The following is a 14997-nucleotide window of genomic DNA, read 5'->3' on the forward strand; positions in this document are numbered from 1 at the left end:
GGTCTCTTCTTCCTCAGTATCTGCCTATGTCTAGAGGAAACCATGACAATTTGGTATTCTCTGAGATCTTTATCACTTTTGTGCATTTATTTAGCCATTTTACCACTGCCTCATATCATAATGTTTTATACACCAAGAGGGATAGCTTTGAATACCCTCCCCCCACGGCTGACGTAAGAAGCAGGGCAGATGTCTTTTTCCATGTCAAAAATATGGCTTTTTATTGCTTATTTCCTGAGAAATCAGATCTTTCAAAAAGAAGAAAATAGTAGCAACAAGAACTTTAAGACCCAGGTTCAAGTCCCCCACCATTCATTCTATGAGTCTATCTGGGTGAACAAATGTTGTTTTATATCCATCTTTCAATTAGTGTGGATTGCATTAACTGATTCTCAAATGTTAAACACTGGCTTTTCTACAAAAATTGATAATATCACTGGATTTAGTCTCTACTACTTTCTCAACAGCTCAGTGCCTGCACAGCTGCATCCATTCTCTCTGTTCTTGACTGTGCATGTCTATACTCCACACATCCATTCTCTCTGTTCTTGACTCTGCATGTCTATACTCCACGCATCCATTCTCTCTCCTCCTGAAATTTCATGGAATGCTCCTGTGTTTCTCCCTTAACATTAGTGCAGATGTGGTTGGAATCTGGAACTGTCAACAAATCAACTCTGTCTTCTGCCAGTTGCTTTTGTCAGAGTGTTTGTCACAGTGTCAGAAAGGAAGCTGAATGGACCAGAACAGGAAGCAGAGTCCCTGGGGCTGGAATGAGGGACTGAGAGAAACCTTCACCAGCCCAACACCGGTGACCTACTTCTGAGGCTAAGCTCACCCCTTCCCCAATTTCACCATCAGCCAGTGCAGAGAATCTGAAGCAGGAGACTATGCCATAGAACCCATCCTGGTCCTCAATATCTCCTGGACATTTCCCAATGCACAGGATGTTGCAGTGGGGTCTCTGGTCGGCACCAGTGCTCTGTGACTTGTGACTCAATATGCTCCCAGCTCTGCCCATGACAGCCCCCACTCTGTCATTCTCATGAATTACCCAAGGCCAGGCCCTCACTTTTGAGATTTATTCTGCAATGATATGCCACCACAAGAGCCAAATATTGATTTTCCTTCTCTCCTCTAAATAAATTTTGTTGGGGGGGTCACACATAAGCATATTGAATTTGTATATTTACATCATATCCACCCCCCTCTCCCATCCAGCTTCTCCCATGATCTCACAACCACCTTCTCACGTTTTTAGAATTCATTGTGTCTTCATACACACACACACACACACACACACCAGATACATACTGAGTCGAGTTAATGTTCTTCTTCTTTGCATGCAAACTCTCAATAGCTTTTTTTGAGAATTTCACACATGTATAAAATGGGAGGAGGAAAGGGTCACATTCACTCTTATATCCCACCTCCAACTCACACCCACACCTGTACAGAGCCTTATTGGGGCAGTCATGCACATGGTCAGAGTTTGACTTTGGTCAAGGTTAATTTCTCCCAGATAGCCAGGATCCTGCTCCACCTAGGGTGGAGTGCTCGAAGTAAAGGTTAAGTTCATTGTTCCTCCAGGTCTAGGAATTCCTGAATTAAGCAGGTGACCCACCCAGCTGCCAGAGCAGTCAAGACGAGGACCTCCAAGAGAAGTTAGACAACTTCCACCGGAACTCAGCCCGGAGTCTGGGGGGAAGGGTTTGCCCAAACTGTTAAAAGGTCTGGCGCCATTAAAGTTTCTGGCTTTGATCAGTGAATATTGTCTTAGCCATACTTCTTTTCGCCCCTTCCCTACTTATCCCTCAGCTTCTGTTCCAGAAACCCACTTCGTAATAGCTGCAGGCAGCTATGGAACCCAACACACACCCACACACATCAATCCAGAATCTTCTGTCCAGGAACTTCAACTCCACTGTGTGGTTTACCAGCTGGACCTGTCTTTCAGCAATAGTACGCACAGATGCTTAAAACCCTAGTGAGTCTGGGGTTCTGATTAATCCCAGAACTTGTAAAAGGCACTCAATAGTAAGACATGGGAGAATTACACACACTCCTCAGGCCCCCTTCTCTCCACCAAGAACAAACAAACAAAAAAAAAAAAAACACTTAGATACAAACACACAAAAAAACTCCACTTCACAACTAAAGGAATTTACTATATGTAGAAACAAAAAGGAACACAGTTTGGAGACATGTCAAGCCATAACTGAACAGAAGATATCTCCATTCTCAGAAAGTTCCACAGCAGAGGAAGAACTCTGTGATATTTGTCACTGAGGAATTACTATAAATGATGGAAGATAGAATATACACACAGGAAGGAGATGGAGAATCCAGCCAGACGTTAGACCAGAGAACCTGAAGCCATTCTTGAGGCTTAAGGCTGGAAATTGCAGAAGATGCATTCTCTGCTGAGGGGTAGCCTCAGATGCTGTCACAGCAAGTTTCTTCACCAAGTGAGGTTCAACTGAAGGCATCACCTGTGGTGTGAGACACAAAATTACCAGGGGGTTCACGAGAAGGATTGGGAGCCCCTCAGTTTCCTTCCTGGGCCCTCCTGGTCATATGGCTCTGAAAAAGTCCTTAAATGTTGATCTGGGTTCCCAATATGAACCCCAAACCTTAGTTTGCATGGAGATCAACATGCCTTAACTCTTCCCAGATCCCGTTAGAAGCATCCTTCAGAGGAAAGGATCAATACTAGTCATGGACTCAGATTTCCATTCTTGCCCCAGATCCTAGCGCTCCAAAAGCTTCAGACTCTGGAGCTATGGCTGCTGACTCAAGACACAGAGGTACAATATGCTTGAGCCTTGAGATTAATGACCCCATGCCCCAAGGGTGCATTGTTCTTGTGTGAGGCCACACTCTTTGGAGCTGAGGAAAACTTCCAAGACTCACAAGTGGTCCAGGAACACCCAAGGAAGGGATCACAAATCCTGAAGATAAGGGTGCATCTGATGCCAAAGCTCAACTTTTCCAACCTAAAGAATTAAAAGAGACCTCTACCCCTACCCTTCTCTTAAAAGCACCACACCCCTGATTTCCTCTCTCAGACGTCCACACACCTGTCAGTCCCTGAGCACATCTGACGCACCTCCAGGTATCTCACAGGGCTCCTTGGCGGCGTTCTGCAGCATTGCGTTTTTGAATACCCTTGATGATGAGGATAATCCCGACAACGATGCCTACCAGACCCACAATCAACCCGAGAGCACACACAACATTCTCTTTAGTTTCTGGGAGGAGGGTTTTCTCTTCAAACTCTGGGGAAAACAAGGCAGGGAGATGTCAGTCAGTTGCTGTTGTAGGAAATAGAGTCGGTGGCCAATGTAAGAGAGTGTGTACTGGGGCTGGAGAGGTGACTCATTGGTTAAGAAGGCTGTCTACTTTTGTAGAGAACCTGGGTTTCATTTCCAGCATCCAAATGGCAGCTTACAAGTGCACATAGCTCCAGTTGTAGGGGATCTGACACCCTATCCTGAGGTCACTAAGCACTTACATGGTCACTAAGCACTTACATGCTGTACAGACATACATACACACAGACAAAGACTCAAAAACGAATGAATGTGCTTTACGAGAGAACAGATGTGTGTAAATTACAGTCAGTGTTATGAAACACTCTGAACCCTTAACTTGTGCTGCTGATAATTGAACTTGAAGCTGCACACGTATGAGATGATTGATCTAAATGGTGAGCTGTGTTCCCATCCCATCTCCACACCGTGAATGAATTATAAGTGTCCAGAATCCAGCATTGAAGCAGGATGCCTGGAATGAATGCTGTGAAGTAATGATGCACCCTACCCCAGTGCTTCCGCAGAGGCTCCTCCAAACCCCAGTGATCCACCTCACAGTCATAGTAATCATCTGTGGAGGGCAGGAAGGTCAGATAGTGGAATTTGCGGAAGAGGTGATCGTCCCTCGGGAGAAACACCGTCTCTGACACGCCTTTGGTGACAGGCTGCCCATTCTTGAGCCAGGTGACATTGACCACAGGAGGGGAGAACTTGTCAATGAAACAGATGAGGATGTTGGGCTCTCCCAGGTTCACCGGGCTTCTGGAGAGTACAGTCACCTCTGGGGCCACTGTGGGGAACATGACATAAATTAGCTTCCATTCCTTCAGTTGTTCTGCTCTACCCATGCTGGCCTGTCGTACAGTGCTACCTCATGGCTCTAAAGTTCCGTTCTGAGGTCTCAGTCATGTTACCCTATTCTCAGACCTGACATTTTGGAGCCAGTATTGAGGAATGTGGTATCTAACCACCCACTGAGTTCCACCCTCACCCCTCAGCCCAGTTCCTCACTCCCCCTGTGTAGACTGGAGTCAGTGATTTCATAAATGTTAATCGATGAATAAACCAAGGCTACAGTAACAGAAAAAAAAAAAAAAGGAACAAACTTCTAAATTCCCCGGGCCTATGGCCTGAGAATGAGATTTGTTGTGCTGAGAAAACTTAGGTCTCAGAAGGTCCAGCCAGACCTCCTCACACCCTTATAGAAATTGTGAGCATATCTAGTTTAAAGCTGAGTTCCCACATCTGAAAGGAAAGGTGGGTACCATTGGCATCTGGAGTGTTGTTGGAACGCTTTATCATGATCTCCAGGTTAGCTTTGTCCACAGCTATATTAGCCAATGCACCCTGAGCCTCAAAGCTGGCAAACTTTCCAAATTCTTCAAGTCTCCAGATGGTCTCCGACTTTCCAATGTCTACATGGAAAATCTCGTCACCGTCAAAGTCAAACATAAACTCTCCATATTGGTCTGGGGAAAGAAAGAACTCCGCCTGGATGATGGTGTGTTCCTCTGAAAAGAAAGGAAATAGGGTTAGGGAGGGAGATGGAGGAGGAAGAGGGAGGAGGGAGATGGAGGAGGAAGAGAGAGGAGGGAGATGGAGGAGGAAGATGAAGAGCCCGCGTGCATTTGGGTGGGCGGGGATGCACGGCGACTGGGACGAGCGGAACGGAAGAGCAAAGAGCGGGGGTTAGGGAAGAGACAGGGTCTGGGTGATGCACATCCATACTGAACAAAGTAGGCGGGTGAGAAAGGAGGGAGCTGTGTTAGAGGGCGAATAGACGGGGCTGCATGGCATAGCCTTCAGCATGGCCGTCTTTGTCAACACCAGGCCATGTTGTCCGTATTGCATGGGTATGAGGTCATGCACTCCAGCATGAGCCACCAACCAGTGTCCACCCCCTGAAACACAAACTGTCCATCAGCAGCTATCAACTGTCATCAGTCTCTCAGGAGCCCCCTCCTCCATCTGATTTAACTGGTCTGTGACAGGCGTATGCATATATCTGCAGCCACTGGAAGTTCATTCATGTGTGCAACGGCCATGTCATGTCAGGAAGACAGTATCTCACAGCTTCCCCGTCTTCTGGCTCTTAGGTCCTTTCTGCCTCTTCCTCTACACTGTCCCTTGGGCCTTTGAGAGGCAGGCTGCCTTTAGAAATCTGGCTACAGTGCAACAGAAAGAAGCACCCCTTTCTCCCTGATGTGCAGGGTTTGAATCACTTGGGTCAGCGCACAGGGGCTTCCTTTTACCTTGACACTGTACTCTCTGAGAAGTATTGTTTGAAAGGATCGTTGGGAACTTGGGAACTAAGTACAGTTGTGACACATGATTCCTTTCTTACCCTGTGACCTGAGCTGTCTACTTAACATAGGAGTTTCCCATTATAGCTCTGCTGAGTCCCACTCTGCCAGGATAGGTTTGAGACAAGAACTTTCATTATCTCACCAAAACTAACAAACTCTGCTGACATTTTGTGGTCAGAAACTTCTTTCACCAGTAACCCTTAGAGACATAACTGGTGTCTGAGGCACCCCAGAAATTGACACCGAGACCTTGCAATGCAATCTCTGGATCACACATACTCATCCCAAGACTACCTCTGTGAGAAAGGGCATAGCTGGGCTGGCTTGAAACTAGACACTTATCTAACTACTACTTGGATTGGGACTGCTTTTGTGGAATATAATCTGTAATGATTGACAAGGAGGATAACCAACAGCAAGGGAGATGAGGAAACAAGGGCTTCTCTGTTGTTTTCAGGAATGAGGTGACCAATCTTAATGTTTGGCCAAGAGATTTATTTTATGGTTGTCTTTATCATAAACATATTTTACATTCTTCTTTCCCCCAGCTCCACTGCACAGGAAGAGCATCTGCCTTTCTGAGACCTTCTTGGGCTGTAGAAGCCCAGACTTGCTCTTGTGTGACTGGAGCTGGCTGTCCACTCGTCTCATTTTCTTTCCGCCTGCCTTACTTCCTTTTTTCCTTTCTTGTCTACAGGGTCTCTCAGGACGCAGAACACTTTCTCACAACAGGTGTTTATATCAGCACAAAATATTTGCTCTGGAGATGATAACAATCTCCACTTACGTCTCTCCTCTCTGGTAACTAGAACTCAGTAGTGGTGACCACAGATCTTGTGGCACCTGCTGTGTCACACGAAGGGGTTGTCACAGCTACCACTGCCCCAAGCGTCGGTCAACTAAGTGCACTTCATATCGGTGTGCCTACCCTCCCTCTTGGGTAGATTTGGTGTGGGATGACAGCCTTTCTTTCTAGTGATCTTAAGTACAGTGTCCATGGTTGAATACAACAGGACAGATGTGAACAGTATACTCAGACAAGAGCGGCACTGAGGGCTTCTCATACATTATCTCACTCGATCTTTACAAAATTGTGTGACGTTTCCAGTTATTAATTTTCCTGATGTTCCAGAAGGAAAGAAAAAACAAAACCCAGGGATGTGACTTGTTGGTGCCGATTGAAAGCTACTTTTCCATAGCCCCGAAAGTCTGACTGATGGAGAGACAGCGGTCCTCAGCAGTATGTGTCTCGGTTTGTCTCGCTCAACTATGTCTGAGTCATTTCACTTCAGTAGGAAGAATTTTCGCTGAACTATAACTGCCTTATAACCTTCAGATTTAGACTTTCATGGTACCTGCCATTCTTATTTTTCCATTCTAAGACTGTCTTCTCTATGCCTACATTCATTTCTCCAAAGATTCATACAGTCTACCATCCTGGTTTTGGTTTTCTTAGCACTTACCTTTGATCGCCCATGACTCCTGGGAGCTCATCAGGACAGCCATGAAGAAAAATCTTAACACCAGGACTCCAGTTGTGGCCATTTTCTTCCTGAGTGTTTGGTGGGGTCAGAAGAGATTGCAGACTGAGGCAGAATTAACAAGAACCAAAGGGGATTAAAATCCAAAGCGCTCGACTTTTAGCCAATCAGAAAAATGTTTCAGGCTGACACATCTGTTGCTAGGGAAATGTTTCTTGCAAGTAGGTCCTATGCAGCACACTATTTAGTATCAGAGTTTCTACTTAACATTACAAGAAATAATTTTCTTCAAGAAGAAATTTCTCCACTTATTCAAGACAACAAATTTCTTAGACAAACAGAACAAAATTTTCAAGAGTTTGAGAATGTTGGTAAAATATTCACTCTTCTGTCCCAATCTAAGTTCTATCTGAAACATCAGTGAGGCTAGAATAAATTAAACATTGGTAATATGAAGAATAGGGATTGTACCTGTGAGTGTGGCAGCTGGGAATACTGTTTTCAAGGGACACTGAATTACCTAAAGAGAAACTGAACACACAGGCAATGGAGAATGCCCAGATTCTGGTAACAGAAGGTCACTCAGGTGTCTCCTTATTGCTGAATGTGTTTCCTTTTCCAGTGGGCTAGATCCCAAAATGCTCAATTCAGCCCAAGATTCTAGAGCACCGGCGATTGCTGTTTTCTGAGGACACTGGGGAATAAACTGAGTCCCAAAGCTCCAATGACCAGAGAGAGGTAAGAAGATGCTAGCCCTGGAAAATGGCCATTGGTTTCTAGAAACCATGGGCTGTAGGGGCTATATTTGTCATGACTAGAGAGGATCTCTAGCCAGATTGTGACCCAAGGGTGAAACTGAGCTTAGATGTGGATGTCACTGCTAAAGAATGGCTTGGGCAAAGCTTATTCCCCTGGGAACAGTAAATTGATGCCCACAGGAGGGCTTTACCACCATAGCCTGGGTCAACTGGCTGTGGAAGCTCTCCTCCTGTCTTATAAGTTTTGAGCCAAAAATGTATTTTGAGATTCTCCATAGAGGTTCCTGAAATTTTGGAAGTTTTACATCTCTTGTTTCTGGAAACAATGTATAATACACAGAAAAATATTTACTTACAAACAGAAAGGACTAAAAGCCAAAGAGAAGCCACCAAGCAGTGAGGCTGTCAATCTGGGGCTGGAATGGTGCTTGGTGAATCTTCAACATAGCAGTGGCTGTTTTGAGGTCCTATCTGGCCGTACAAAGGTCCTCACAGACCAGGAGAGCAGCCGTCCCCGTTGACTCCTGATGGTCTGATCATGCCAGAGGCTAAGTAAAGCACCTGATGTCAACCCCCAGATCACTAAGTAAAGCATCTGATGCCAACCCCCAGATCACTAAGTAAAGCATCTCATGCCAACCCCCAGATCACTGACCGGATCATTCTAGGGTCAAGATATTGATGCTACAATTCTATTGTGCAAGCTGACCTCCTTTTTCAGAGCCAAATCCAGCTAACACAATTTTTGCATCTTTTGCTAGCTTCTGTAATGCCATGTTCTTGGCAAGTGCATGGTAAGTTTAAAGTACTTCCAAAAACACAGTGCTACTCGGCAACTTATGATGCTGCCCAGTTCCTGTCTGCTGATTGGCTCTGCTCATGAAATTATTAAACTAGACTTCAGAGAATGACTTTCAGTTCCCCTTCTCTGTGATGGTGGAAGTCTCTATTAGGACACTGCTTCCTGTTCTCCTGAAGTCTAGCTTCCTGTGTGTCTGAGGGGATTTCTGAAGCCACCTGAACAATGTATCCTTGGTGATGTCAAACTGTGGTGAGCCACCATCATGGTTCTTCCAGAAAACAGAACTGAATATGTTACAGGGAAGCATGGCTTAAGGCTGGCAGAGCACTGGCCAGGGTGGACTTTTGGCCCCTGGGAAGTCCCACTGACATCACAGCTCCAACAGAGCCCACAGGACGCGAGGGAGCATCATCTGCCGAGGACGCCACCTGTGCTTGCTACCCAATGTCCAAGCCTATGACAGCTCACTCACCACATGACCCAGGTCTGCTGTGCTCTCTGCCACCCAAACCACAAAGCTTGTGCCCACACTCAAAACTGCGTGTTCAGGAACCGCAGGGTGGGAGAACTGGGCCTCAGAGGCAGATGGGAATCATCTAAAAGTTCCTGGTGTTTGTGAATATAACTATCCTCTGTCTCCATGTCCTCTGCCTGCCGTCTGTCCTCATTCTCCCACAGTCCCGGGACCATGCATCCACACTGGACCCAGACCAATTCTGGGGCTTCAGTGTACTTTACATTTGAGTTCTGTAGACCCCAGCTTCCATTTTAGCTTCCCTTCTCCCCCTCCCTCTGAACCCCAAGCCGCTTAGTATCACATCCCAATGTGCTCTTTTGTCCTAGATTGCCATGACTATTGGGGTGTTTCATTTTTCTGTGTAAATTTTAGGATTGATTTCTATAGCTCTGTGAAGAATGACATCATTATTTTGACAGAGACGACACTGAGGCATTAAATTCCCTATAATAGAATAACATTTTGATGTTATTAGTTCTTCCAAACAATGAATGTGGAAAGTATTTTGGTTTCTGTATCTTCTTTAGTTTCTTTTTATTTTCATTTCATTTATTTAGTTGAATATCAGGGATTAAATTTAGGGCCTCACCTCACACCAGGGAAACGCTTCACCACTGAACTATAAACCTAGTGTAAAACTGTAGTGTAATCTTGAGACGGAGTCTCATCTAGACTGACTTACGACTTTTTGTCAACTTTGAGCCTATGGTTTCCATCAGGGTGAGGCACAGTTACAGGGCACCAGCAAGCCTAGTGTGTGTGTATATGTGTATGTGTGTGTGTATGTGTATGTATATGTTTGTATTTGCATATGCATATATGTGTATATATTTGCATATGTATATATATGTGCGTGTATATATTTGCAGGGAATTATGACTATTGAGAGTTGAGCTCTGAGCTCCTTTCACAATTCCCCCCTTAGAGAATCTGTTGATGGTGCATGGAGAAGCTGCCGGTATCAGCTGTTGGTTAGTTTTGTGTCCTACCACATTACTGAAGTGATTGGTTACAGAGGTGTTTAGGTGGAGTTGTTATCAGGCTCTCTAAAGAATAAAATTAGACCCAGACAAGTGTGTAAATCACTTGTACACACAAAACTAAACAGCTGCCACTTATTCCCCATTCCGGTGATATCGATTTAATAAAGGAATGTTGTCTCTGAGACATAATTTTCCTTTCTCCCTGTTCACTGCTTTCTTTGTTCCCTATGTATTTACAAGTAACTGTCATCCTAATATTGAAAATACAGAGTCCCAATACTTCAACTTCCTTCCTCTACAGCCCTAAGCAAAGAATGAGCTACTTCCCCGTCCCCCCAGTCTTTAATTCCCCACACGGGGACTCCCTGATACTCTTGACTCTTTGTCTGAAGCCTTTGGACGGTTGGAGTATTCACACCTGAGTTATCTATCTGCCCATAACATTTCAGCTAACTCGGAGAGAAGAATTAATCATTTTTCTAGGTGTCCTTTTAAGAATGCCGGGCAAGAAAACACGACAGCAACTTTAAGGTTAACAAAGAGCCTCTCCCCGTAGCTCCATCTTCCCAACCCCCAACAAAGCTTTGGTCCAGGGATTCCTCTGGGGTCCTTGGGAGATTTGACATAGTTGATGACAACAGCTGATTATTTTTTGCTCCTTACTCTATCCTCCAGACTCTGAATTGAGTTTGCTATGAAATACAAAAAACATAATTTGATAAAATGATGGATTGAGTAATATTAGTGAGGCTTTGGAGCCATCTCTTCAGACCATATCCAAATTGAGCCACCTTGAAATACTAGCATCTTGTCTTGACAAAATCTGCCACCTACTGGTCACTTGTGGAACTACACCATTGGGTTGCATTTCACAGAGCCATGGGGCCTGGTGGATCAAGACAGTAACCAAGAGAACAGACCCAGGAAGAATGGGGTGGGCTTCGAGGGTACAAATGCTGGGACTAGTGCCCAGGAAGCTTTATTTTTAATTTTTTTCTCAACACTAGGATGCTTCTCTTATTCCCACGTGGCACGAACCCAAACGTCTGAAACGTTGAAGGTCGCACTTCTCCAACATCTTCCTCTGGGAGAGCGTCTTCTTTGCGCAGGGTAGCTGCAATTAACTTTGAAAGAGGGAACTAACTGATTCCCGTTAGACAATATTCCGACCTGAAACTCCTGGTTCAGGCTGACGTCCCAGGGTCAGTGGAAGAGAAATAGCCTGACTGACCCTGACTGGACAAGTCAAGAGCCCAGAGCTCCTGGGAGCTCTTATCTCACAGGATGGTGTGTCCGAAAATGACAAGCGGCTGGGCATGAGTTCATACGTGTAGGAACAGAAATTAAGTATTGGTTTGGAGTCTAGTTCTCTGCGATCCTGGAAAGTTTAAAGATTGGGGCACACACCCTGTGGTCCCCTCGATTCCCCACATGAAGCTCCTGGCTTGTATCTGCAGCAAAATCAATTTTATCATTTTCAGAAAACAGTAACTGGTGACTGATTCAGACCGGTAAATTCTCATAAATTTCATTTTGAAAGTAGAGTACGATTTTAAGTAAAAAATTAAATATTCAGAGGATCTGGTTTGTCAGAACCTTTTTGGATTTTAGGACCACGATGGAACCGACTGTAGTTTCTGAGCGGAGCACCACAAAATCCTTTAAAGTGGCTGCAGGCCTCTCCTGCCCTGCCCCAGCCTAAGACCACCGCGGCAAAATGATCCACAGGAGCTATTGCTCCTGTTAAAATGGCGGCTCCTGCTAAAATGGCTGCCCCAGGATACCTTCTCAGCCAGTAGCCATGAGGGTGGCGCATCCCGTTTCCTGCCTCAGTGCTGTCCAGGTGGCGGCACCTTTCCTGCCTTGGGCTACTGCGTGTTGAGGAGCTGTCCACAGTGCTGGCGCCTTCTTTCCCGCCAAGCCTACAGCGTCGGTGGGACATGTAAGGAGCTGTCCCACGGGAGCTGTTCACAGTGGTAGTAACTTTCCAGGCTCATACCGTCCCCAGAAGTCCTACAGAGATGGCGCCTCAGCAAAAGCTGACAACATCAGGGAAGAATTTTCACTCCTAACCCATGGGTCTGATGCAGGGAGAAGGGGGTGAAAAGAACCACCAATCCCTGGGCTGGAAAACCCACATTCCTGAGCCCCCACCCCACTAAGCTCAGGACTTGAAATCCCACCAATCCCCGCTCTGCAAATCCCTGCCCTGAGAAGCCCTGTCTCCTCAGAAATCCTATATAAGCACTGCCCTTTTGTCCACTCCCAGAGCAGAGAGCAGCCATCCCTGGATTTGTCCCTCCACACCCTGGATCCTCCAATAAATCTCATTCATGAGGCTTCTTGCCTGGTGTGACTCCCATCCGAAAAATCCAAGAAGAAAAGAAACAATGAAGAGAAGAAGTGAAGAGAAGGCACAGGCCTGAGGCTTCTGAGCCCCTCAGCTCAGCTGGGGATACTGGGAGCTGCAACGCCTCTGCTGAGGCTTCGTCTCATACCTGTGTCATCCCTGGGCTTCCGAGGCCCAGGATACCTGCCCCCCATCCAAGAAGAAGCCCTCACACTGGCAATGCAGAGTTCTGAAGGTGACAGGCTGAGACCAGAGCTAAGAACTGCCCCCCCCCCCCACACCGCTGCTTCCTCTTCCTCTTTCCTTACTTTTCCCTTCCTCTCTCTTTTTCCTTCTCTAGATCCCTTCTCTTCCCTTCCTCTTCCCGTCTTCCTGCCCCAACAACTGCTCTCTTTAGACCTTTAGCTCTCTTTAATTCTCAGGGTAAATCTCTTGTGAATGCCTGATCAGTTCACCCTACCTTTCTCTCTTGCGCAGCTCAGGACCCAGTCCAGGAAACGATGCATCTCACTTTCAGAGCTGAGTCTTTCCAACTCTGCTAACCTGACCAAGATATTCTCCCACAGACCAACCCCATCTATGCAATCCTTCCTGGGGAGTTGAAATGGAAGCTTAAGGATTCTTTGGAAAGTCAGTTGTGTCGGGTGGTGTTTTGCTAGGACAAACATGTAAAGGAACATTTCATTGAAGCAGACCCAGGTGAGAGGATGTTCTGTTAAAGCAAGCATGTGAAAGGACATGTGATAAAGGATTCTTTGCTAACTCACACATGTATTGGTCTGCCTTACATTGATTGCATAGTTGAGCTGCATTTGTCAGGACTACATAGAGAAAGAGTACCAAAAACCTTCTGGTGGCGTGCTGCAGTTTCTCGCCGCTTCCTTGAACTTGGGCTGATTGGCAGAGTGATGTCAGCTGAGACAGACACATGTGCTGAGGCGAGGCCCATGGAGGAAATGTGATGTTTGGAGGGAGTAAATAGAACTTGACAGAGAGAGATGGAGGCTGAGCTTGGCTTGCTTATACCCAAGGACTTCTCCTGGTGTCCCTCCAGGTCCCTCTGCTGACTCATGCTGAGGCTGAGGCCTGGCTGTCTCTGCTAGGTAGGGCCACCACTGCTGATTCGTGCTTGCTATCCTGACTCTACTGAATTGACTGCTGGTGTGTCTGTGAAGAATTTCGAGTGGATTGAGCTGCTGCTGCTGACCTGTGCCTGACAATGCAGATGGGATTTGCTCCAAAGAACCATTTCTAAATAGGTCTGCTTCCCCCGTATCCTTTCTTTCCCACTACCCCTGGTGGGTGATGGGTTAGAAGCGAGGTTACCATCACAAAGCCAGGCAATGGTAGGGTACACCTTTAATCTCAGCAATTTGGAGGTAGTAGCAAGTGGATCTTTGAGTTCGAGGCCAGCCTGGTCTACAAATTGAGTTCCATGACAGCCAGGGCTACACAGAGAAACTCTGTCTCAAACAAAACCAAAAAAATAAAAAATAAAACAAACAAAAATAACCATGACAGATAGAGAACAACCCTTTTATTGTGAGGGAAAATAGCCCTTGTATCCTCCTCAATATCTAGTCCTTTGCTCCTTTCTGTAACTTCCCGTCCTGCACTGTGGGACCTCATCTAGACCCACTGCAAACACCAAGACCAGTAGCGTCAAGCTAGATCGCAGAGGAGTAACTAATCATCCCAAGAGGGCAAGAATCAGGAAAAGTCACCTCACACCAAGCATGGTGCCTTGCATTGTTACACTGTTACAATGGAGAACATTCTTTCAAATAAGTTAAACACTGTTCTGCCCAGCTCTTCAAAGTGGATCTAGAGACCCCTCAATAGTGTGAAAGAGAATTTATGGGAACCCCAAGGAAGGGCTGAATAAAGAAGAACACATTACAAGGGTGCCCAAGGCCCTCCATCACCAGCCATGTTCATCGTACCCACACTCTATACCAGACATCTTATTAAATGTCTTGGGTGAAGCCTTTGTTTTCCAGTAAAAGAGAAAGAACAAAGCAAATCACACTGGAGCCTCGGCCGGATGCTCTGATCTGGGGTGGGGTGTGTGTTTGTGTGTGTGTGTGTGTGTGTGTGTCCCCTCCTAGACTTGGCTTTCTCCTCAGCAGGGTGAAGGTTGACCACCTGAGAGGCAGTCATGCTCTGCGCTCTGAAGACCCACAGACTCTGGGTCGTGAGCTTGTGATTCCCCTTGGCTCAGCAAGCTGGAGGGCAGGGTAAAGCAGCCATGATGTAGGTCACTACCAGACGGCAGGTCACCTTCCTGCTGGACAGGGTGTGGAGCAGGGTCCAGCCTGCGTGCTGGCGTTCTGAAGAGATAAGTGTCAACATCATAACAGTGCCTAGAAGGCTAGGTGAATCAGAACAGCCCAGTCAAAGTCCACCTGCCTGCTGAGTTTCGCTTTTGAACTTATCGCAATGGGCGGGAGGTGAATGTGCTGTTCTGACTGGAGCCTCGTTTTAGA

The 14997-nt window shown here is 46.2% G+C and overlaps 1 protein-coding gene across 2 annotated transcripts; it reads right to left on the reverse strand.

The window, feature by feature from the left end:
* Positions 1-2147: 2147 nt before the first annotated feature.
* On the reverse strand, positions 2148-7220 carry LOC127669420 (H-2 class II histocompatibility antigen, E-U alpha chain). 2 transcript variants are annotated; one of them, XM_052163360.1, is made up of 5 exons: positions 7084-7220; positions 4580-4825; positions 3823-4104; positions 3110-3278; positions 2148-2492 (listed from the first exon to the last, which is right to left on the reverse strand). In XM_052163360.1, exons 1-4 carry the CDS (start codon positions 7163-7165, stop codon positions 3121-3123), a joined length of 768 nt encoding a protein of 255 aa, XP_052019320.1. In that variant the 5' UTR covers positions 7166-7220; the 3' UTR covers positions 2148-2492; positions 3110-3120. The 2 variants fall into 2 exon arrangements, with proteins under 2 accessions (XP_052019320.1, XP_052019319.1); XM_052163359.1 differs by having other exon boundaries at positions 3081-3278.
* Between the last annotated feature and the right edge of the window lie 7777 nt (positions 7221-14997).

This window comes from Apodemus sylvaticus, chromosome 19 (genome assembly GCF_947179515.1).
Source record: "Apodemus sylvaticus chromosome 19, mApoSyl1.1, whole genome shotgun sequence".
In the NCBI taxonomy this organism is placed as follows: domain Eukaryota; kingdom Metazoa; phylum Chordata; class Mammalia; order Rodentia; family Muridae; genus Apodemus; species Apodemus sylvaticus.